The 24,679-nt window shown below is 40.9% G+C and overlaps 1 protein-coding gene across 4 annotated transcripts in view; it reads right to left on the bottom strand.

The window, feature by feature from the left end:
* The window catches only part of LOC133535973 (insulin-like growth factor 1 receptor), a 203,526-nt gene that overhangs the window by 44,669 nt on the left and 134,178 nt on the right, over window positions 1–24,679 (bottom strand). For all 4 annotated transcript variants that reach the window (XM_061876091.1, XM_061876107.1, XM_061876116.1 and 1 more), the window contains 5 exons: window positions 24,479–24,615; window positions 22,584–22,728; window positions 9,095–9,303; window positions 5,255–5,381; window positions 4,952–5,187 (listed from right to left, as the gene is read on the bottom strand). In XM_061876091.1, coding sequence (XP_061732075.1) covers window positions 4,952–5,187; window positions 5,255–5,381; window positions 9,095–9,303; window positions 22,584–22,728; window positions 24,479–24,615 — 854 coding nt within the window. The remainder of the gene's footprint in view (window positions 1–4,951; window positions 5,188–5,254; window positions 5,382–9,094; window positions 9,304–22,583; window positions 22,729–24,478; window positions 24,616–24,679) is intronic.

The raw sequence follows: 24,679 nt of genomic DNA, 5'->3' as shown, positions 1-24,679 counted from the left end.
AGCACTTTACATAGTGAAACCCAATATCTAATTTTTACATTTAAACCAATGTGGGTGGCACTGGGAGCAGTTGGGTAAAGTGTCTTGCCCAAGGACACAACGGCAGTGACTAGAATGGCGGAGGCGGGGATTGAACCTGCAACCCTCAAGTTGCTGGCACGGCCGCTTTACCAACCGAGCTATACCGCCATTACTGCTAATAAACAATAATATTTCTGCCTGAGTTAAGTTTTATACATACAGTTAAGCATTGCAATATATACATACATATCATATATATATATACATATATATATATATACAATTTTATAAATTTGAAAAAAATCACAATTAATTACGAGTAAATGGAATTTTTGGGTTTAAATGCATGTATTCACCCAAATTTAAGACTTGTCTTACAGTTAAGTATTGTAATATACATAGACACATATTATATATATATATAATAAATTATAATAAATTACGAGTGAATGGATTTAAATGGATGCATTCACCCATATTTAAAACTGGTCTTATATTCAGGATACAGACATTTACACATGCAAACCAGTAGGTGGCACCAAACCACAAGTCTCCAAGCAAGTCGAGCTTTTCGTCCCATCTCTCACAAAAACAGGCACTCACGCACAGAAAAGTGACCCGAAGAAAGATGTCTGTGACATAGACCGGCTTGAAAAAAGTGTCTCAAGGGTCGACGCATGTTAGAAAACCACAGAGTTGTGATGCTAATTTGAAGATAGTAGTTGTTAATGAGGCTGAGTCATTAAACAATAGGGAAATATGAAAACTTTATTTTATTAATTGCGATCGAGTCATTTTTTTTACACTGAAACTAAAATATTTTTGTCTTAGTATAATTCTAGAACTGGCTGCTAATTTGGATCTACACGGAAATGACTTTTACATGGAGGAGAGGTAACCAGACTCTCGCCAGATACTTGTAGTTGGCTGAGCTCCACACATGGATCCAGGACTTCTCAATGGGAGATGTATTTCAGAAGGCGGGGCCTTGTAAGAAAATAAATAAAAAATTGTATGTGATTGGATAAGCCACTTGTCCGTTATCTTGAACGTCGTGCTACTTCAACCAATCACGTTGAAATCAACCCGTGACGCTGATGAGCGCAACGCTGGGAAATCCACAACAGAACAGCCGACGTATTGGATAACGACAGAGCGTAAAGTTCTCTGTTCATCAGAATGAATATTCGATAAGATTCGACAAAACAGTTGCAATAGCAGAATCAATGTCAGCGCACGACTCCTCGCTGCGTGTTGCCTAACAGTCGCTTCGGCGCTATGTCAAATCTATGAAATCCCGCCCAGCGATCCCAATTGGTTGATTATTTTTTTGCTATCTTGAAAGAGTTTGCATTGCCCTCGATCCCAGATCCTTGTGTGGAGCTCAGCGAACTACAAAGATTTGGCGAGAGTCAGGTCAGAGGAGAGAGTCCCTTTCAAAAAATAATGCAGGAATGTGGAACCCCAACTTCACTATTCAGTTCTGTGTAGGAGATTCAAAAACAAGTATTGGCTTGCGCCTAAACTGTTCGATATAAAAGCTCTGATACAAGCAGTTTTGCAGCACATTTATTTGTGCAAAGGACGACAGCCTCTAAATGTCTCCAATAAACACACAAGGTTGGTCCTCCCCTCTGTTGCAAGTTTCGTGGATTCTATATAAAATGTTTATGTGTGCTTATGGCTATTGAGTTAGTTTTTTTTCCTTGGCTTCAGTCTGGACCTGCTTCCCGGGAGCCCTGTCTGAGACTGAACCTTTGTTTTACTCATGAATGGAATGGGATTGTGCTGAAAATCTGAATTTCCCCTTAGGGATTAATAAAGTAAACGAATAACGAACTAACATACAAACAAACACATTTTTCTAATATTTTTGTTAAGTCATTTACAAAAGGCAAGTAAACTTGGTAGGCTTTTTGCTACTGGCAGCTACACAACAACTAAGCACACAAAAGCACACAAACTAGACATACGTAATGCGCAGGGATATTCCAATCAAGAGTTTAATGCTGCCAATGAGTGATATCGGCCGATACCAATACTAATCACATGTATTAACAGTACATGTTTCATTTTATGTATTGTGAATGCTATAAACAATATCAACACATTTTTTAATCTACTTCCTTAATCTCCTGTATTACATACAGTTGTCTGAGTAAAACAGTACACTATAACTAAACAAGAGCAAAAACTACTTAAAATTAATTTAAATCTTTGGTTTCTGCCATCAAGAGTCCTACCGTGTACAGGGACTTGTTCCCTGAGTTTAGTTAGCGGTTAGCTTGGGTATTAGCATGCCTGCATCTGGTTTTGTTTGCCTCTGGTGTAGAACATCTTTAACCTAGTCCTAATACTTCATAATGACACTTATGATACAAATAAATTGTAAAAAAATAAAATAATTATTGATGTAATGGAGGTGATTATAAATTGTTTAGGGGAGCGGCTGCACACTGTGTATGGATACGCATAAGTAGCTGCTAGCGGCTTGTCAGCCAGACAGGATCAGCATTCAGGATCGGCATCAAAAGCCATCAATCTGCAATAGTACATTACGAAAATCGTCCGGTACTGCACAGTGGCCGATTGATCAGCACATTCTTAGTAATAAGTGTCCTGAATTGAAAAATATTACAGTACTCTAAAACAGTGGTTCTCAACCTTTTTTCAGTGATGTGAACAATTTTTTAATCAATTTAAAGTGCCCTCTTTGGGGATTGCAATAGAGATCCATCTGGATTAATCAACTTCATTTTAAACATTTTTTCACAAAAAAAGAAATCTTTAACATCAATATTTATGAAACATGTCCACAAAAAAATCTAACTGTCAACACTGAATATTGCATTGTTGCATTTCTTTTCGCAGTTTATGAACTTACATTCATATTTTGTGGAAGTATTATTCAATAAATATATTTATAAAAGGATTTTTGAATTGTTGCTATTTTTAGAATATTTAAAAAAAAATCTCACGTACCCTTTGGCATACCTTCAAGTACCCCAGAAGTATGGGTACCCTAATTTGAGAACCACTGCTCCAAAAGACAACATTTGACGATACAAACAAGTGCCAAATAATTACATTACTGACACATACAAAGTCCCCAAGGCCGAAGCGAATTAAAAAGTATCCAGTAACAAACGTGTCCGCATCATTCAACTTACATGAGCTTGAAATTAATTAATTATTGTGGCTACTAGGTGTCGCCAAAACAATTCCCCCTCCACCTCAGCTTAAAGACAGCATAAGTCCATTCCAGGTTGTTAATGTTTTTTTTCTTTTCCATAGCAACGATTGCTCTCTATGTGAGCAAAGTATGTATGTACAGTAGGAAGGGGGTTTATATGACCCCATTCATCGCGGTTTACCTGACACATGAAATGTGACAAATTGGGAGGGTGCACTATCCACTTTAGTCACTAGATAGCAGTAGAGTGTTGAATATGTTAAATTGTGTTTTGTGGCAATTCCAACTTTGACCCCAGCGTCAGTTGCTATGTAGTAGAGATGCGCGGATAGGCAATTATATCATCCGCATCCGCATCACCAATGTCGTCACCCACCCGCCGTCCTCCCGAACCAACATTTTACCAGGACCGTACCCGCCCGCCAACAATACATCAGAGGTTGTTCGCCTTTACCGCTCACAGAGCAGTTTAAACCTGTTTCACAGAGTGATGATGACAAATGGAGCCGCTAACGTTCTCGCGACTATCCAATAGCGTTCATTCTGATTACAACAATATGGGCGTGCTGTGAAGCCATTACCTTAGACACCTTCAACAACATGTACGAACCGACTGTTGGTCCGGCAACATGTTGTGTGCAGTTTCCGCAATTACACGTTCAAGATTGAAAGGCATACTGGGTGATACAGAGTACACTGATGGTTGTGATATAAACAACTTTAACACTTACTAATATGCGCCACGCTGTGAAGCCACACCCAACAAGATTGACAAACACATTTCGGGAGAACATCCTCACAGTAACACGACATAAACGCAACACAACAAATACCCATAATCCTTTGTATTCATGACACATCCCGAATATATTTTACACCCCCGCGCCCCCAACCCCGCCCACCTTACCGACGCACGGCTGCTAACGGGGTGTATAAAATAGTCAGGAAGTGTCATGAATACAAAGGATTATGGGTATTTGTTGTGTTGCGTTTATGTTGTGTTACTGTGAGGATGTTCTCCCGAAATGTGTTTGTCGTTCTTAATTGGTGTGGCTTCACAGCGTGGCGCATATTACTAAGAGTGTTAAAATTGTTTATGTCACAACCATTAGTGTGCTCTGTGTCACCCAGCATGCCTTGCAGTTGTGTGCGTGTTGCTGCGGAAGCCACACACAACATGATGCTGGACTGACAAGCAGATCGTACATGTTGTAGTAGGCGACAAAGGCAATGGCTTCATAGCACGCCCTGTAACTTATTATCTGGGTGACTACCGGCAATCATTCAGGAGAATAATAGCGTCTCTTATTGTCTTCTACGCCTTATGACACGGGTCTTAAATGGCTCTTTGAATGGCAAAGGATACCAATCACAGAACCATGCATATCAAATATTACCGGATGGTTGAACCGCCACCCGCCCGAATCGAATTAAAATCTATTTTTTCGTCATGTCAACCGCCCAATCCGCGGATGAGACCACAAACCGCGCATCTCTACTATGTAGAGTGTCGCTTTCCATCATTTTTAGCAGACTGCATTGCAGAATCATTCAACCCCCTTCTTCCTCTCACACGAGATTCACCCAGGAATGAGGCCATATGAATCCCTTCCCTACTTTATGATTCGTGCTGATACTGTATATCCGATCAATATTCGATATCGGTATCGTATCGAAAGTAAAAAAGTTATGCGGAACCCTGAAATGACCTTTGACCCACAGAGCCATAAAGTTTACCTGAGGGGCTGGTGCGGATGTAGACCACCTTGCTCTTGGCGCTGGGCACCTGCTTGTCATCCACCATGAGCGTGATGGCCTTGACGAACACGGCATACTGCGTCCACGGCTTCAGGCCGGACAGCAGCACGCCGGGGTCCGAGTCCCTGTCCTGGTGCAGCTCCACGTCCACCATGTTCCAGCTGTTGGAGCCGCAGCCGTCCTGGCCCTCGAACTCGGTGATGTTCTGGTAAGGCCTGGTGAGGAACACACGGGTGTGGTCAATGAACTGCCGTGGGAAGACGGCGGCCAGTGGGAACCTACGCCTCTTTGTAGTAGAGGATGAAACTGATGAGGTCTCTGTAGTCTCGAGGGCGGTAGCGCTGCCAGGTCAGCTTGATCCTGGTGCTGCTGGTCAGGTTGGACTTGAACTGCAGGATGGTGCTCTCGCCTGGCAGGAGAAGGACAGCTACTTAACAGGTCCCAATTTGGAAAAGTCATTTCTTTTGTGTATTTCAACGGTACTATGAGAAAAGAGGCGCTTCATGAGAAATGAGGTCATGAGTTATTACATAATAAGAAACATACTTAATATAAAACGCTGTTTCATTTTTTTACTTTCCTTTTCTTTCACAAACTGCCATCTGAAATCTCATACATTTTGGAAACATAATTAAAACCTCTAAAGCAGAGGTGTCCAACTGAAATACAGAGTGGGCCAAAATTTTAAACGGAACAAAGCCGCGGGCCAAGGTTGAACAAATTAACCTTTTAATAGGGACCCAAACAAGTTTTGCATTAAATATTGAACAAGCAAGGCTTATATAACTTTAGTGACATGCAAAATCCAGTTTCAATAATAATAATAATAATAACAAATATATATCAATCGCATATCAAAATTTAAATTAAAATTGTATGCCCTTTTTTCTATTTGCAATCTTCTGAGGTAAATATCCATTTTTTTCCACAGGCTAATAATACATTTGAAAATAAAATGATGAATGAACCAAATATTCAAGCCTTTAAGTAGCAAGAGAAAATGCATGAATAAAACTTTAATTATTGGTCAGTTTGCTGGAAGTTTCCCGGAAGAGTTAGTGCTGCAAGGGTTTCTGGGTATTTGTTCTGTTGTGTTACGGTGCGGATGTTCACCCGAAATGTGTTTGTTATTCTTGTTTGGTGTGGGTTCACAGTGTGGTGCATATTTGTAACAGTGTTAAAGTTGTTTATACGGCCACCCTCAGTGTGACCTGTATGGCTGTTGACCAAGTATGCGTTGCATTCACTTGTGCGTGCGTGTGTGTGTGTGTGTAAAAGCCACAAATATTATGTGACACGCTGTTAGTATGGAGGAAAAGCGGACGTGACGACAGGTTGTAGAGAACACTAAAGGCAGTGCCTTAAATGCACGCCCCCAATATAGTTGTCCAGGTGGAAATCGGTAGAAATTAGGGAGAATGGTTTCCCCGGGAGATTTTCGGGAGGGGCACTGAACTTCGGGAGTCTACCGGGAAAATTAGGAGGGTTGGCAAGTATGAGTATTAGCGGTGAATGCGGTGTTACAGTGGCACCGACGCGGTATAACACCGGCGGGCCAGCTCTAATGCTAAATTGATATTGCCTCATGGGCCAAATGAAATTAAACGGCGGGCCAGATGTAATTTAATTTGGCCCTTGGCCCATTAGAGCTGGCCCGCCGGTAACACCACATTTACCGCTAATACTCATACTTGCCAACCCTCCCGGTTTTCCCGGGAGACTCCCAAAGTTTAGTGCCCTTCCCGAAAATCTCCCTGGGCAACCATTCTCCCGATTTCCACCCGGACAACAATATTGGGAGCGTGCCTTAAAGGCACTGCCTTTAGCGTCCTCTACAACATGTCGTCAGGTCCTCTTTTCCTCCATATAAACAGCGTGCTGGCCAAGTCACATAATATACGCGGCTTGCACACACACATACTTGGTCAACAGCCATACAGGTCAAACTGAGGGTGGCCCTATAAACAACTTTAACATTGTTAGAAATATGCGCCACACTGTGAACCAACACCAAACAAGAATGACAAAACACATTTCGAGAGAACACCTGCACCGTAACACAACAGAACAAATACCCAGAACCCCTTGCAGCACTAACTCTTCCAGAACGCTACAATATACACCACCAAACCCTGCCCACCTCATTTTTATTGTATTTTCGAATTTATTAGCCTGTGGAAAAAGTAAATGTTGATATTTACCTCAGAGGGAGGCATTAATTTTTAAAACATGTTTTATTTAATATTCCACTGATGTTTTTTTGTTTGTTTTTTGAAAGTTGATTTTGCACTATTACGTTATATAAGCTCTGCCTGTTCCATGGGAGGAAGCCCGAGTACCCGGAGGGAACCCACGCAGTCACCGGGAGAACATGCAAACCCCACACAGAAAGATCCCGAGCCCGGGATTGAGCCAGGATTACTCAGGACCTCCGTATTGTGAGGCAGATGCACTAACCCCTCTACCACCGTGCTGCCCTATTTAAGCCTTGCTTGTTCAATATTCATTGCAAAACTTGTTTGGGTCCCTATTAAAAGGTTAATTTGTTCAACCTTGGCCCGCGGCTTTGTTCAGTTTTAACATTTGGCCCACTCTGTATTTGAGTTTGACACCCCTGCTCTAAAGGCTCAGTGGCCACGTGCGTGGACAGCACCTTTTAGCTCTTATTTCCAAAATGAGAAGACGTGATGAGAATCAATGTAATGAAAAATGACGTCATGAAAAACGAGGTAATGAGAAACAACGTGAGGAGAAAACAGCTAATGAGAAACGAGGTAATGTGATAAAAAAAAAAAACGACAATGAGAAATGAGATAAGACATATTGAGAAATGACGTAATGGGAAACATGCGTAAAATCAAACGTTTCTTATAACGTTGTTTCTCACTGCCCGGTGTCTGGTGATGTCATTATGTCGGCCAGCGAGATGAGACGTGGGCGCTGTAAGTGTCAGGGAATATGCTAACCTGTTCAAATCTCCCGTCCAAAGGCAAAACCCAGTAACTCAATTTCGGTCACAACTGAGCTGATAATAATTTTGGAGTTCCTAGGTGATATGCTTTACATTAGTGTACGTGATATTGTCATTTGTTCCGTAAGTAAGCTGTTACGCGCATGGCAGGACCTAGCAACTACCACATAACCGCGTAGATACAACAGAAAAACCTAGCATCTCAAGGGACCGATCGGAGCTTCTTTGTCAGTCGCCAGATTGTCTTTAATGAGACATTTGCACGAATGGGGGCCGACGGTCAACCTGATCATGTGATATTATGGCACGAGGGGATATTTGGAAGATTGGCCCAGGACGTTGCAAGCACCTTCATTAAATGGTAAATGGGTTGTACTTGTATAGCGCTTTTCTACCTTCAAGGTACTCAAAGCGCTTTTGGCACTACTTCCACATTCACCCATTCACACACACATTCACACACTGATGGAGGGAGCTGCCATGCAAGGCGCTAACCAACACCCATCAGGAGCAAGGGTGAAGTGTCTTGCTCAAGGACACAACGGACGTGACGAGGTTGGTACTAGGTGGGGATTGAACCAGGGACCCTGGGGTTGCGCACGGCAACTTGTTCTTGATTCTTCCCCTTGCATACTCTTTTGAGCAGATAACTGTGAAGGTCCAAATAAAAACTGGACGCTGTACACGGCTCTTGCCCAATGTGCAAACGCAGAATGGGGCCCACCCGAGATTGTGATAAAATATCTGGAGAAAGGGCACACGTTCATGAGAGCAGATTCAATCCATGGCTCAATCGGCAAGAAAATGAAAGCTCAGGAAAACATCTATACGTTTGATGACTTTGTAGATCTTTGTGAGACAGCATCAAGATTGATTGGTTTTCCTTTGTTTTCTCAAAATCAGCCAGAAGTGAGTTACTAGGTTTTGCCTTTGGACGGGAGAAATATGAGCGTAATGTCTGAGTCCTCCTGTTCGATTCCCTAATGTTACCTTGTTAATGGGATGAATGGGTTGGACCAGTCTCTATGTAAACATCAACATGACCAGGACAGACACCTCGTTAGCATTAAAGCTACATAGCAGTCTAACATCAATGAAGCTACAAGTCCTAGGCGGGTTTTGCAACAATTTTGACAGATTTTGAACCGTACAGCTGGCTCGGTCGCCGTTGTTGCGGTAATCGCTCTCGTCGAAGCGCTCCCGGATGCCCGTCTTCTCCCACATCTTCTGGATCTCGGAGACGCACAGCTTGGGGTTGGCGCGGAAGGAGAGCTTCCCGGTCCTGATGGTGAGGTTGTGCTTCTTCCAGTCCCACAGATACTGGAGCTGCTGGTTGTCGAAGGCGGAGAAGGCGTAGATGCTGCGAGGGGGTGGAGAAGGGAGGGGTGAGTCACGTCTATCTGGGGATGCCATGCTAATTGAAGTGGAAATAATAGAGAGCATATGCCAGGAGCTTTCTTTTTGCCTCTGTGGCAGGCGACACATCTTGGTCACATTAGATGGCTCACAAAAGGAATATCGGAGAAAAAACATCACTGAATGAATAAATCATTGCAAGCCTTTAAATGGAGTCTTGATTGGTAATAGAGATCCACAGCCAGCAGTCCTTGTTTGAGTACACTTGCCAATTGGCCTGAGGTGACACGGAACTCCGTGACCTCATCATTCAATTACAATCCAGGGGCTACCATTGCATTATAAATGGATTATTTCTCATCTTTGATTATTAGATTGCTGTGTGAATGCTCCGAAGCGTTCACACATATGTTTTTCCACACCAAAATTATTCTATTTATTAAACTCCTTCTTCTTCTTGTCCAGATTTTGGCGCTCTCTACCTTCCAAATTTGTCATCTGATTTGAACCATTCCAACTTCAAACTGTTCAGCCTATTCGGGAATCGCGGGCTTTCCCTTGAAAATTTGAAAAAATTCCCAGATTTCCAGGACATTTTCCCCGTTCAAAATGGATTGGCCATTTTTCAAACTTTCACCGTATTTGTCAACCTATTCATACAATTCCACCTTCAACACATTTCACCATTCTGGAAATTCAAACTACCCTTTTTCCAAGTAAAAAAAAATAAAATCAAGGATTTTCCAGAATTCCTGGTTTTCCAAAGCCGTATTCCCACCCTTTTTTCTGGCGACTACTCCTTCCTTCCAAATTTTTCAATACATTTTAAATGTTCCACCGTCAAAACATTCCGCTTAATTAGGACAAAAAACTAAGTTGTTTTTTTGCACTGGAAAAATTTCTGTTTTTCTCAAATTCCAGGAATTCCGTAACACCATTTCTCAATTCAACATGTTACTACTCCAACATTTCTCGACCAATTTGATTAATTTCAACACAAACCATTTCAACTCAGTCAAAACATTCAAGTTTTCCACCGTTTTCCCCAAAAAATTCCAGCTTTACCCGAAATTCAGAATTTTGGGGGAAATTCCCATGGATTTCAATGTGACTTTACAAAAATATTGGGAATTTCTTCAAAGTACCAAAATTCCCACATTTTTCATCTAATTCAAATTGTTCCAACTTCAAACTGTTCAGACTATTTGGGAATTGCAGGCATTCCCTTGAAAAATAAAAAAAAATCCCAGATTTCACAGAATTCCAGGACATTTTTCCCATTCAAAATGAATTGGCCATTTTTCAAACTTTCACCACATTTTTCAACCTATTCATACAATTCCACCTTCAACACATTTCACCATTCTGGAAATTCAAACTACCCTTTTTCCAAGTAAAAAAAAAAAATTCCAGGATTTTCCAGAATTCCTGGTTTTCCAAAGCCGTATTCCCACCCTTTTTTCTGGCGACTACTCCTTCCTTCCACATTTTTCAACACATTTTAACTGTTCCACCGTCAAAACATTCCGCTTCATTAGGACAAAAAACTAAGTTGTTTTTTTGCACTGGAAAAATTTCAGTTTTTCTCAAATTCCAGGAATTCCGTAACACCATTTCTCAATTCAACATGTTACTACTCCAACATTTCTCTATCAATTTGATTAATTTCAACACCAACCATTTCAACTCATTCAGACCATTCAAGTTTTCCACCGTTTTCCCCCCAAAATTCCCGCTTTACCCGAAATTCAGAAATTTTGGGGGAAATTCCCATGGATTTCAATGTGACTTTACAAAAATATTGGGAATTTCTTCAAAGTACCAAAATTCCCACATTTTTCATCCGATTCAAATTGTTCCAACTTCAAACTGTTCAGACTATTTGGGAATTGCAGGCATTCCCTTGAAAAATAAAAAAAATCCCAGATTTCACAGAATTCCAGGACATTTTTCCCATTCAAAATGAATTGGCCATTTTTCAAACTTTCACCACATTTTTCAACCTAGTCATACAATTCCACCTTCAACACATTTCACCATTCTGGAAATTCAAACTACTCTTTTTCCAAGTAAAAAAAAAAAATTCCAGGATTTTCCAGAATTCCTGGTTTCCCAAAGCCGTATTCCCACCCTTTTTTCTGGCGACTACTCCTTCCTTCCACATTTTTCAACACATTTTAACCGTTCCACCGTCAAAACATTCCGCTTCATTAGGACAAAAAACTAAGTTGTTTTTTTGCACTGGAAACATTTCCGTTTTTCTCAAATTCCAGGAATTCCGTAACACCATTTCTCAATTCAACATGTTACTACTCCAACATTTCTCGACCAATTTGATTAATTTCAACACCAACCATTTCAACTCATTCAGACCATTCAAGTTTTCCACCGTTTTCCCCCCAAAATTCCCGCTTTACCCGAAATTCAGAAATTTTGGGGGAAATTCCCATGGATTTCAATGTGACTTTACAAAGATATTGGGAATTTCTTCAAAGTACCAAAATTCCCACATTTTTCATCTAATTCAAATTGTTCCAACTTCAAACTGTTCAGACTATTTGGGAATTGCAGGCATTCCCTTGAAAAATAAAAAAAAATCCCAGATTTCACAGAATTCCAGGACATTTTTCCCATTCAAAATGAATTGGCCATTTTTCAAACTTTCACCACATTTTTCAACCTAGTCATACAATTCCACCTTCAACACATTTCACCATTCTGGAAATTCAAACTACCCTTTTTCCAAGTAAAAAAAAAAATTCCAGGATTTTCCAGAATTCCTGGTTTTCCAAAGCACTATTCCCACCCTTTTTTCTGGCGACTACTCCTTCCTTCCACATTTTTCAATACATTTTAACCGTTCCACCGTCAAAACATTCCGCTTCATTAGGACAAAAAACTAAGTTGTTTTTTTGCACTGGAAACATTTCCGTTTTTCTCAAATTCCAGGAATTCCGTAACACCATTTCTCAATTCAACATGTTACTACTCCAACATTTCTCGACCAATTTGATTAATTTCAACACAAACCATTTCAACTCAGTCAAAACATTCAAGTTTTCCACCGTTTTCCCCCAAAAATTCCAGCTTTACCCGAAATTCAGAATTTTGGGGGAAATTCCCATTGATTTGAATGTGACTTTACAAAAAAATCGGGAATTTCTTCAAAGTACCAAAATTCCCACATTTTTCATCCGATTCAAATTGTTCCAACTTCAAACTGTTCAGACTATTCGGGAATTGCAGGCATTCCCTTGAAAAAAAAAAAAAAAATCCCAGATTTCACAGATCCAGGACATTTTTCCCATTCAAAATGAACTGGCCATTTTTCAAACTTTCACCGCATTTTTCAACCTATTCATACAATTCCACCTTCAACACATTTCACCATTCTGGAAATTCAAACTACCCTTTTTCCAAGTAAAAAAAAAAAAATTCCAGGATTTTCCAGAATTCCTGGTTTTCCAAAGCCGTATTCCCACCCTTTTTTCTGGCGACTACTCCTTCCTTCCACATTTTTCAACACATTTTAACTGTTCCACCGTCAAAACATTCCGCTTCATTAGGACAAAAAACTAAGTTGTTTTTTTGCACTGGAAAAATTTCCGTTTTTCTCAAATTCCAGGAATTCCGTAACATTTTTCAATTCAATATCTTACTACTCCAACATTTCTCAACCAATTTGATTTATTTCAACACCAACCATTTTAACTCATTCAGACCATTCAATTTTTTTCTATCATCTTCCAAAAAAATTCCCGCTTTACCCGGAATTCCAAATTTTTGGGGAAATTCCCATTGATTTGAATGGGACTTTCCAAAAAAAATTGGGAATTTCTTCAGAGTACCACAATGCCCACATTTTTCATCCGATTCAAACCGTTCCAACTTCAAACTGTTCAACCTATTCGGGAATCGCGGGCTTTCACCGGATTACAGGACATTTTTCCCTTTCAAAATTATTTGGCCATTTTTCAAACTTTCACCGTATTTTTCAACCTATTCATACAATTCCACCTTCAACACATTTCACCATTCTGGAAATTCAAACTACCTTTTTTCCAAGTTAAAAAAAAGAATTCCAGGATTTTCCAGAATTCCTGGTTTTCCAAAGCCTTATTTCCACCCTATTTTCTGGCGACTACTCCTTCCTTTCACATTTTTCAACAAATTTTAACCGTTCCACCGTCAAAACATTCCTATTAATTAGGACAAAAAACAAAGTTGTTTTTTGCACTGGAAAAATTTCCGGTTTTCTCAAAATTCCAGGAATTCCATAACACCATTTCTCAATTCAACATGTTACTAGTTCAACATTTCTCGACCGAATTGATTCATTTCAACACCAACCATTTAAACTCATTCAGACATTTCAAGTGTTCTACCATTTTCAAAAAAAAAATCCCGCTTTACCCAAAATTCCCAAATTTGGGGGACATTCCCAGTGATTTTAATAGGTCTTTTCAAAAAATTGTGAATTTCTTTAAAGTACCACAATTCCCACATTTTTCATCCGATTCTAATTGTTACAACTTCCAACTGTTCAGCCTATTCGGGAATCGCGGGCTTTCCCTTGAAAAATTCAAAAAATTCCCAGATTTCTTAGAATTCCAAGTTTTCCAGGACATTTTTACCATTTAAAATTAATTGGCCATTTTCCAACCTATTCATACAATTCCACCTTCAACACTTTCTGGAAATTAAAACTACCCTTTTTCCAAGTTAAAAAAAAAAATCCAGGATTTTCCAGATTTCAAGGTTTTCCAACGCCCTATTTCCACCCTTTTTTCTGGCGACTACCCCTTAAACATTTTTCAACGCACTTCAACCGTTCCAGCATCAAAACATTCCTATTAATTAGGACAAAAAACAAAGTAGTTTTTTGCACTGGAAACATTTCCGGTTTTCCCAAAATTCCAGGAATACCATAACACCATTTCTCAATTCAACATGTTACTAGTTCAACATTTCTCGACCGATTTGATTAATTTCAACACCAACCATTTCAACTAATTCAGCCCGTTCAAGTGTTCTACCATTTTTCCCCCAATACTCCCGCTTTACCCAAAATTCATAATTTTGGGGGAAATACCCATTGATTTTAATAGGTCTTTCCAAAAAATTGTGAATTTCTTTAAAGTACCACGATTCCCACATTTTTCATCCGTTTCGAACTGTTACAACTTCCAACTGTTCAGCCTATTCGGGAATCGCGGGCTTTCCCTTGAAAAATTCAAAAAATTCCCAGATTTCTTACAATTCCAAGTTTTCCAGGACATTTTTACCATTTAAAATTAATTGGCCATTTTCCAACCTATTCATACAATTCCACCTTCAACACTTTCTGGAAATTAAAACTACCCTTTTTCCAGGTTAAAAAAAAAATCCAGGATTTTCCAGATTTCAAGGTTTTCCAACGCCCTATTTCCACCCTTTTTTCTGGCGACTACCCCTTAAACATTTTTCAACGCATTTCAACCGTTCCACCATCAAAACATTCCTATTAATTAGGACAAAAAACAAAGTAGTTTTTTGCACTGGAAACATTTCCGGTTTTCCCAAAATTCCAGGAATTCCATAACACCATTTCTCAATTCAACATGTTACTAGTTCAACATTTCTCGACCGATTTGATTAATTTCAACACCAACCATTTCAACTCATTCAGCCCGTTCAAGTGTTCTACCATTTTTCCCCCAAAACTCCCGCTTTACCCAAAATTCATCATTTTGGGGGAAATACCCATTGATTTTAATAGGTCTTTCCAAAAAATTGTGAATTTCTTTAAAGTACCACGATTCCCACATTTTTCATCCGATTCTAATTGTTACCACTTCAAACTGTTCAGCCTATTCGGGAATCGCGGGCTTTCCCTTGAAAAATTCAAAAAATTCCCAGATTTCTTACAATTCCAAGTTTTCCAGGACATTTTTACCATTTAAAATTAATTGGCCATTTTCCAACCTATTCATACAATTCCACCTTCAACACTTTCAGGAAATTAAAACTACCCTTTTTCCAAGTTAAAAAAAAATTATCCAGGATTTTCCAGATTTCAAGGTTTTCCAACGCCCTATTTCCACCCTTTTTTCTGGCGACTACCCCTTTAAAAATTTTTCAACGCATTTCAACCGTTCCACCATCAAAACATTCCTATTAATTAGGACAAAAAACAAAGTAGTTTTTTGCACTGGAAACATTTCCGGTTTTCCCAAAATTCCAGGAATTCCATAACACCATTTCTCAATTCAACATGTTACTAGTTCAACATTTCTCGACCGATTTGATTAATTTCAACACCAACCATTTCAACTCATTCAGCCCGTTCAAGTGTTCTACCATTTTCAAAAAAAATTCCCGCTTTACCCAAAATTCCCAAATTTGGGGGACATTCCCAGTGATTTTAATAGGTCTTTTCAAAAAATTGTGAATTTCTTTAAAGTACCACAATTCCCACATTTTTCATCCGATTCTAATTGTTACAACTTCAAACTGTTCAGCCTATTCGGGAATCGCGGGCTTTCCCTTGAAAAATTCAAAAAATTCCCAGATTTCTTACAATTCCAAGTTTTCCAGGACATTTTTACCATTTAAAATTAATTGGCCATTTTCCAACCTATTCATACAATTCCACCTTCAACACTTTCTGGAAATTAAAACTACCCTTTTTCCAAGTTAAAAAAAAAAATCCAGGATTTTCCAGATTTCAAGGTTTTCCAACGCCCTATTTCCACCCTTTTTTCTGGCGACTACCCCTTAAACATTTTTCAACGCATTTCAACCGTTCCACCATCAAAACATTCCTCTTAAATAGGGCAAAAAAAAAACGAAGTTGTTTTTTGAACTCCAAAAATTCCCGGTTTTCCTGAAATTCCGTAATACCATTTCTCAATCTGGGCTCTGAACCGAGGATGTCGTCGTGGATTGTGCAGCTCTTTGTGATTCAAGGTTACTGTATATAAATAAACATTGATTGATGGAAACGTAGATCATGCCTATGCTATACAGAATGTAGTGGGTGCAAGTGCAAACTATCCAAGTAGCATGAGGTTGCATGACTTGAATAACCCGAATAACTTTGCACAACTACTTTTGCGTGGTTACTAATGAAGGGCTATTGGAACACAACAGGTCAGGTAGGGTTATTAGTTTTCAACACCTTTCAGCAGCATTTCATGACATCGCGGGAGTGAAAGAATACATCCGAGTTATCACAATGAATAACATTTATTTTACGAACACAACTTTTGCGTTTACATTTGATAATAGATGACTTACCTCGCCTCCGGACGTCCCTCAAATCGAATGCTTTCTCGACAGGTGCTACAGCATTGAACTTGTGCTATTGTGGTATGTGAGCTCCACTTCGCAATGTTTGCATACTACTGTGTTTTCCTTCCCTTTTAGTGTGAATTGTTCCCACACCTTCTTAATTGGCTCTTGTCCACTGCTTTCTGCGGCATCTGCCATTTCGAGTCATGTCGGCGAGTTTCCTAAACTGAAAAGGTATTTAAAATAGTGGTGTCGTTCAGTGCAGGGGGCGTGTGATCTGTGACGTAAACACGCTGTGCAATACCTAAACAGTCCGTGCGAAACCTGAACTTTGACTATTGTTTACTAAACGGGGCAATATACCGTTAAAAAAAACTTAACGACGCCTAGGGGCAGGAAAAATTCCTCTTAAATAATTTGTAATCGATTTACTCGTTTCAGCTCTAGTGCAGTTCAGCTAAATTTGTTGGTTTTCTGACATTGACTTGTTTCTTCGGCATTGTCCAAATGTTCTCAATGGGGTTTAAGTCAGGACTTTGAGAAGGCCATTCTAAAATATTAATTCTAACCTAATTTAGCTATTCCTTTACCGCTTGTTCTGTTGGAAAATCCAACTGAGCCCAAGACCCAACCTGATGAACATGATGATTTCAGGTTGTCCTGAAGAATCCTCCTTTTTCATCCATCCATCCATCCATTTCCTACCACTTATTCCCTTTTGGGGTCGCGGGGGGCGCTGGCGCCTATCTCAGCTACAATCGGGCGGAAGGCGGGGTACACCCTGGACAAGTCACCACCTCATCGCAGGGCCAACACAGAAAGACAGACAACATTCACACTCACATTCACACACTAGGGCCAATTTAGTGTTGCCAATCAACCTATCCCCAGGTGCATGTCTTTGGAGGTGGGAGGAAGCCGGAGTACCCGGAGGGAACCCACGCAGTCACGGGGAGAACATGCAAACTCCACACAGAAAGATCCCGGGCCTGGGATTGAACCCAGGACTGCAGGACCTCCGTATTGTGAGCCAGACGCACAAACCCCTCTGCCACCGTGAAGCCATTCATTGTCCCATTTATTCTCTGTAAAGCACCAGTTCCATTGGCAGCAAAACAGGCCAAAAGCACAATATTACCACCACCATGCTTGACGGTAGGAGTGGTGTTCCTGGTATTAAAGGCCTCAGCTTTTCTCCTCTAAACATATTACTGGGTTTTGTGGCCAAACAGCTCAATTTTTGTTTCATCTGACCACAGAACTTTCCTCCAGAAGGTCTTATCTTTAGTGTTCACACTGACACCTGTGTTCCAGCAGCTTCCAATTCATTGCAGACCTGCTTTTTGGTGGTTCTCGATTCACTTTTGATCATCCTGACCAATTTTCTCTCAGCAGCAGGCTGCGTTTTCTTCCTGATCGTGGCAGTGACAAAACTGTGCCATGCACTTTATACTTACGAACAATTGTCTGCACAGTTGCTTTTGGGACCTTAAGCTGCTTTTAAATGGCTCCAAGTGACTTTCCTGACTTGATCAAATCAATCATTCGTTTTTTCCAGATCAGTGCTGAGTTCCTTTGTCTTTCGCATTGTCGGGTTTGTCTAATGACTGCATCACATGAGCCCTATTTAAATGGGCTCAAAGAAGTCAACGGGTGTGGTCAATCATAATCAGTCACATGAAGTTAAGAGGCCATGCCATGAAGCTAATTTGATTAGATTGTAACTTTTCGACATCACCAAAATTGTTTATGTACCATATTTTTCGGATTATAAATCGCAGTTTTTTTCATAGTTTGGCCAGGGGTGCGACTTATACTCAGGAGCGACTTATGTGTGAAATTATTAACACATTACCGTAAAATATCAAATAATATTATTTAGCTCATTCACGTAAGAGACTAGACGTATAAGATTTCATGCGATTTAGCGATTAGGAGTGACAGATTGTTTGGTAAACATATAGCATGTTCTATATGTTATAGTTATTTGAATGACTCTTACCATAATATGTTACGTTAACATATCAGACACCTTCTCAGGTGGTTATTTATGCGTCATATAACGTACACTTATTCAGCCTGTTGTTCACTATTCTTTATTTATTTTAAATTGCCTTTCAAATGTCGATTCTTGGTGTTGGGTTTTATCAAATACATTTCCCCCCAAAAATGCGACTTATATATGTTTTTTCCTTCTTTATTATGCATTTTCGGCAGGTGCGACTTATACTCCGAAAAATACGGTATGTTGCTGTATGTATCTCCGGGTTGGGGAGGAGACCCTGCCCCAAGTGGAGGAGTTCAAGTACCTAGGAGTCTTGTTCACGAGTGGGGGAAGAGTGGATCGTGAGATCGACAGGCGGATCGGTGCGGCGTCTTCAGTAATGCGGACGTTGTACCGATCCGCTGTGGTGAAGAAGGAGCTGAGCCGGAAGGCAAAGCTCTCAATTTACCGGTCGATCTACGTTCCCATCCTCACCTATGGTCATGAGCTTTGGGTCATGACCGAAAGGATAAGATCACGGGTACAAGCGGCCGAAATGAGTTTCCTCCGCCGTGTGGCGGGTCTCTCCCTTAGAGATAGGGTGAGAAGCTCTGCCATCCGGGAGGAACTCAAAGTAAAGCCGCTGCTCCTTCACATCGAGAGGAGCCAGATGAGGTGGTTCGGGCATCTGGTCAGGATGCCACCCGAACGCCTCCCTAGGGAGGTGTTTAGGGCACGTCCAACCGGTAGGAGGCCATAGGGAAGACCCAGGACACGTTGGGAAGACTATGTCTCCCGGCTGGCCTGGGAACGCCTCGGGATCCCCCGGGAAGAGCTAGACGAAGTGGCTGGGGAGAGGGAAGTCTGGGTTTCCCTGCTTAGGCTGTTGCCCCCGCGACCCGACCTCGGATAAGCGGAAGATGATGGATGGATGCTGTATGTATACTTTTGACCCAGCAGATTTGGTCACATATTCAGTAGACCCATAATAAATTCATAAAAGAACCACAATTCATGAATGTTTTTTGTGACATACAAGTATGTGCTCCAATCACTCTATCACAAAAAAATAAGAGTTGTAGAAATTAATGGAGACTGTACATGTGTGTATATATATATATATATAGAAGACTAGATACATGAGAACTGTATTAGCCTGCTAAATGAATAAATGTCCCAACTTGGCGAGCAGGCATCCTTGATTTCATTTGCTTGCCTTCTAAAACCACAGAATGTTCAGACACTTTGGCCCCGGTTGTGTGTTGTCCATCTACTCATTCACAACTACGGCTGAAAGTGTAACGTACTAACAAATCAGATTACAAATACATTGAACCCTGATTGTTGACTGGATTTACATTAACGCAAAGAAGACAGCATCTCAGGACACAGCCGTGTCCTGAGAAGTCAGCGGAAAAAAAACAACAAACACCTTCAGAGGATTGTGATTTGGTGCAACCATAAATCGTGACAGCTTTCCCGCTCATTAGCGGACCAGATTCGGATCACTTTTGTCACCGTTAATAAATGAGTGCAAAGAAGGGTGGTGTTTTTATGTTACACTGGGTACCACCCAGACATACAAGAATGACTGCAATGTGGAGTCCTGGGACAGCGAGATTCCTGTGAACTCAAGGAGAAAGACAGGGAGGAGGAGGATGTTTTTCTCCACTGTTAGATAGTTTGCTGGATTACTTTTTTACATTTAGCACTCATGGATACGTCATTAGACTAAAGTTTCACTTTTTAAGCAAGCCAAATCCCAAAAGCAACATTGAACTTCGAGTTTTACATTTTTCAGAACAATTTCCCCGACAGGAAATTGTGCAAATAGAAATAATATTTGCCAGGGTCAAACAGTTGCCATCAGGCAACCTTTAAGAACTCTACAGCTACAATGTTTTAAAGTAACATTTTAAAATCTATGAAAAATGAGTAAAAGGGCCAAACAGGTGTAAAAACATGTTAACATCTCTTAAAATGAGTAGAAAACATGTTTTACTTCAACTTTTAAACATTCTGAATGGCCACACATTTAAGTGTAAACAGAATCAACCCCTGGTTATGTTATTGGGTAACAATAAATGTTTTTTTTTTTTTAAACTTTTTAAAGGGTGCTACTATGCAAAAACCAACTTTTCTTACCCGTTGTTACCTGTTTTGGTGTATTTGGGATCCCCACAAGTCCAGAATTTGTTACCCCTAATAAATACTATAATGTTATTATTAATGTTATTATTATTAGTCATAATAATAACAACAATAATAAATAAAATAAATAATAATAGCTAAAATATTACTAGATAATAATAAAACAATACATATTAACCTAATAAAAAATCAACACTATACCCTATTTATAAAACAATTTTGCCTTCTTCCAAACAGGCTCCAAACAAGCCGTTTGGAATTTGAGACATCAGTGCCATATTTGGGGTTAGTTACTACAGCTGTGAATCTTTGAGCACCACAAGATTCCATTTGATTCGATTCCTTGGGGTCACGATTTGATTCAGAATCGAGTCAAGTCAAAATGATTCTTGATTCAAAATCAATCATTTTTAATACCATTGGGGGCCAGTTCTATGATTAACTCCAATCCTATTTTTTAATAGGTCATAATAAATAAAAGATAATTATTGATATCGACAGTGTATGTTTCTTTTACTATTTATTTATAGCTGTCTGTATGTGGCTGGTTGCATCAGCTCTGCTTTTTTAATGTCTTTAATGTCCTTTGTTTCCTTTGATCGTTTCCCTCTTATGTAAGAGGAATGTGTGCTATGGCTATGAGTTGTTTTTTCCCTTGGCCTCAGTCGGGACCACCTCTTCAGGAGCCCAGGCTTAGACCGATTTTTTTTCCCTTCAACCCCCCCCCCCACCATTGTTTACCTGTATCTCACCTTTTTTGTAAGGGGCGCCGGAAGTTGGCAGACCCGTTGGAGTTCCTGTTCTGTCTCCCTGTAATGTTTGTCTGTTCTTGAATGGTATTGTGCTGAAAATCTTTATTTCCCCTCGGGGATTAATAAAGTATTTCTGATTATGATTCTGACTGCTATAAAAACACTTACCGTATTTTTCGGATTATAAGTCTCAGTTTTTTTCATAGTTTGGCCGGGGGGGGGCGACATATACTCTGTAGCGACTTATGTGTGAAATTATTAACACATTACCGTAAAATTTTAAATAATATTATTCATCTCATACGCGGAAGAGACGAAGAAAATGTCAGCAATCGTCACACACACGTCGACCAATAAGTATTTGGCGGGGGAGGGTCATGGCAGAAGTGCATTGTGGGTAATAGGATGCTAACTTCTATATGCTACATGCTACTGCCCTAGCTATAAAAATGGATAATTTCAACATTGGCGGTTACTTATAAAAACTGAGAAGGGCTGAACAAAAATGGCACCGAAAAGGAAATCATGTACTGCAGATTGCAAGCTGGACGTAGAGAAATATGCAGCAGAAAACGACAAGAGGAAGCGGCGCAGAGTTGTTTAGAAGCGACATCGAGGAAGAAGATTTAATCGGATTTATCGATTAGGAGTGACAGATACTTATTCAGCCTGTTGTTCACTATTCTTTATTTATTTTAAATTGCCTTTCAAATGTCTATTCTTGGTGTTGGATTTTATCAAATAATTTTCCCCCAAAAATGCGACTTATACTCTAGTGCGACGTATATATGTTTTTTCCCTTCTTTATTATGCATTTTCGGCCGGTGCGATTATATACTCCGGAGCGATTTATAATCCGAAAAATAGGGTATGTTATGACAGCATTTTCAGCCATATCACCCCACCTTAGCACAGATGACAGTAAATCTCCATTTTAAAAATAATATATATAAAATAAGTGAGAAGCAGGAAGTTGTCTGTATCCGTTTCGAGGAAAAAATGCATTTCTAAAAAAAAAAAAAAAAAATGCTTTAAAATGTTGGTCACTTTGTGAATTTCACAGCTTTTAGAGTCTCCCTGTGCTTGTATACATGAAAAGCAGAGAAGTGTGTTATGGAGTCTTACTCATCTAGAAGTTCCTCGCCATCGATGTATCGTAGGCTGCGGAGGAAGGCCAGCGAGCTGAGAGTGTGCGAGTGTCTGATCTTCACGTAGCCCGTCACTCTCTGGATCAAACCTGTGAAACTCTCCAGCTCGGCCACCATGTTGTCTGAGGGCGACACAATAGAAAAACCTCACTTTGCACCCCTTATGCATTTTTTCACTTTGATTGATTGATTGGTACTTTTATTATATCCATCCATCCATCCATCATCTTCCGCTTATCCGAGGTCGGGTCGCGGGGGCGGCAGCCTAAGCAGTGAAGCCCAGACTTCCCTATCTCCAGCCACTTCGTCTAGCTCTTCCCGGGGGATCCCGAGGCGTTCCCAGGCCAGCCGGGAGACATAGTCTTTCCAACGTGTCCTGGGTCTTCCCCGTGGCCTCCTATCAGCTGGACGTGCCCTAAACACCTCCCTAGGGAGGCGTTCGGGTGGCATCCTGACCAGATGCCCGAACCACCTCATCTGGCTCCTCTCCATGTGGAGGAGCAGCGGCTTTACGTTGAGCTCCTCCCGGATGGCAGAGCTTCTCACCCTATCTCTAAGGGAGAGCCCCGCCACCCGGCGGAGGAAACTCATTTCGGCCGCTTGTACCCGTGATCTTATCCTTTCGGTCATGACCCAAAGCTCATGACCATAGGTGAGGATGGGAACGTAGATCGACCGGTAAATTGAGAGCTTTGCCTTCCGGCTCAGCTCCTTCTTCACCACAACGGATCGATAAAATTAGTCAGTGTAGGTCTGACTTGGTAGCATAATAATAGCTCGGTTGGTAGAGTGGCCGTGCCAGCAACTTGAGGGTTGCAGGTTCGATTCCCGCTTCTGCCATCCTAGTCACTGCCGTTGTGTCCTTGGGCAAGACACTTTACCCACCTGCTCCCACTGCCACCCACACTGGTTTAAAAATCTAACTTAGATATTGGGTTTCACTATGTAAAAGCGCTTTGAGTCACTAGAGAAAAGCGCTATATAAATATAATTCACAATTCACATTAGTAGATTGCACAGTACAGTAGATCCATCCATCCATCCATTTTCTACCGCTTATTCCCTTTCGGGGTCACGGGGGGCGCTGGCGCCTATCTCAGCTACAATCGGGCGGAAGGCGGGGTACACCCTGGACAAGTCGCCACCTCATCGCAGGGCCAACACAGATAGACAGACAACATTCACACTCACATTCACACACTAGGGACCATTTAGTGTTGCCAATCAACCTATCCCCAGGTGCATGTCTTTGGAGGTGGGAGGAAGCCGGAGTACCCGGAGGGAACCCACGCAGTCACGGGGAGAACATGCAAACTCCACACAGAAAGATCCCGAGCCTGGATTTGAACCCAGGACTGCAGGACCTTCGTATTGTGAGGCAGACGCACTAACCCCTCTGCCACCGTGAAGCCCAGTACAGTACATATTCCGTACAATTGACCACTAAATGGTAACACCCGAATAAGTTTTACAACTTGTTTAAGTCGGGCTCCACGTTAATCAATTCATGGCACTAAGTGTAAATGCTGACTTTCTATTTCTATCATGTTTTCATTTTTGCACAGGTGCAGGAAATGATACTGTTCCCGGACTTTCCAAGGCTCTGGTCTAGACGAGCTCTGACATCACCGAGGATTGTGAAACTGTTTTGGTGGCCCATGTTTATTTAGACTATTCCAGAGCCACGGTGGTATATTTGAACACAGGCTCGCTCGTTCTCTCCTTTATACGATCTTCTCCAGGCTGCACACACCTTCACTTGGTCTCTTTTATGTGCCGCGTTCTGCATCCCACCGTCTACGCTGCATGGTTTTTACAACGGTGTATGTCATTTAGTCGTGTCTGGCGTGCGTTGCGGCGCCGCATACTTACGGCCTCTGCGGATGTTGATATGCAGGTTGCCTTTGATAACCGTGCAGCCTTTCAGGGACTGAGCGGCGTCCATGGAGTCGATGACCTTCTCCTCGCACACTTTATCGCACAGGCCGTCGCAGGCTGTGCAGGACATGCTGGAGACCAGACACAAGGATGACAAGACTAAATTTATGGTGCCCGCTATGACATATTCATTTA

This window comes from Nerophis ophidion, linkage group LG02 (assembly GCF_033978795.1).
Source record: "Nerophis ophidion isolate RoL-2023_Sa linkage group LG02, RoL_Noph_v1.0, whole genome shotgun sequence".
NCBI classification, from domain to species: Eukaryota; Metazoa; Chordata; class Actinopteri; order Syngnathiformes; family Syngnathidae; genus Nerophis; species Nerophis ophidion.
The sequence above is the reverse complement of the archived record's forward strand: the minus strand, read 5'-3'. Positions and strand labels throughout refer to the sequence as shown.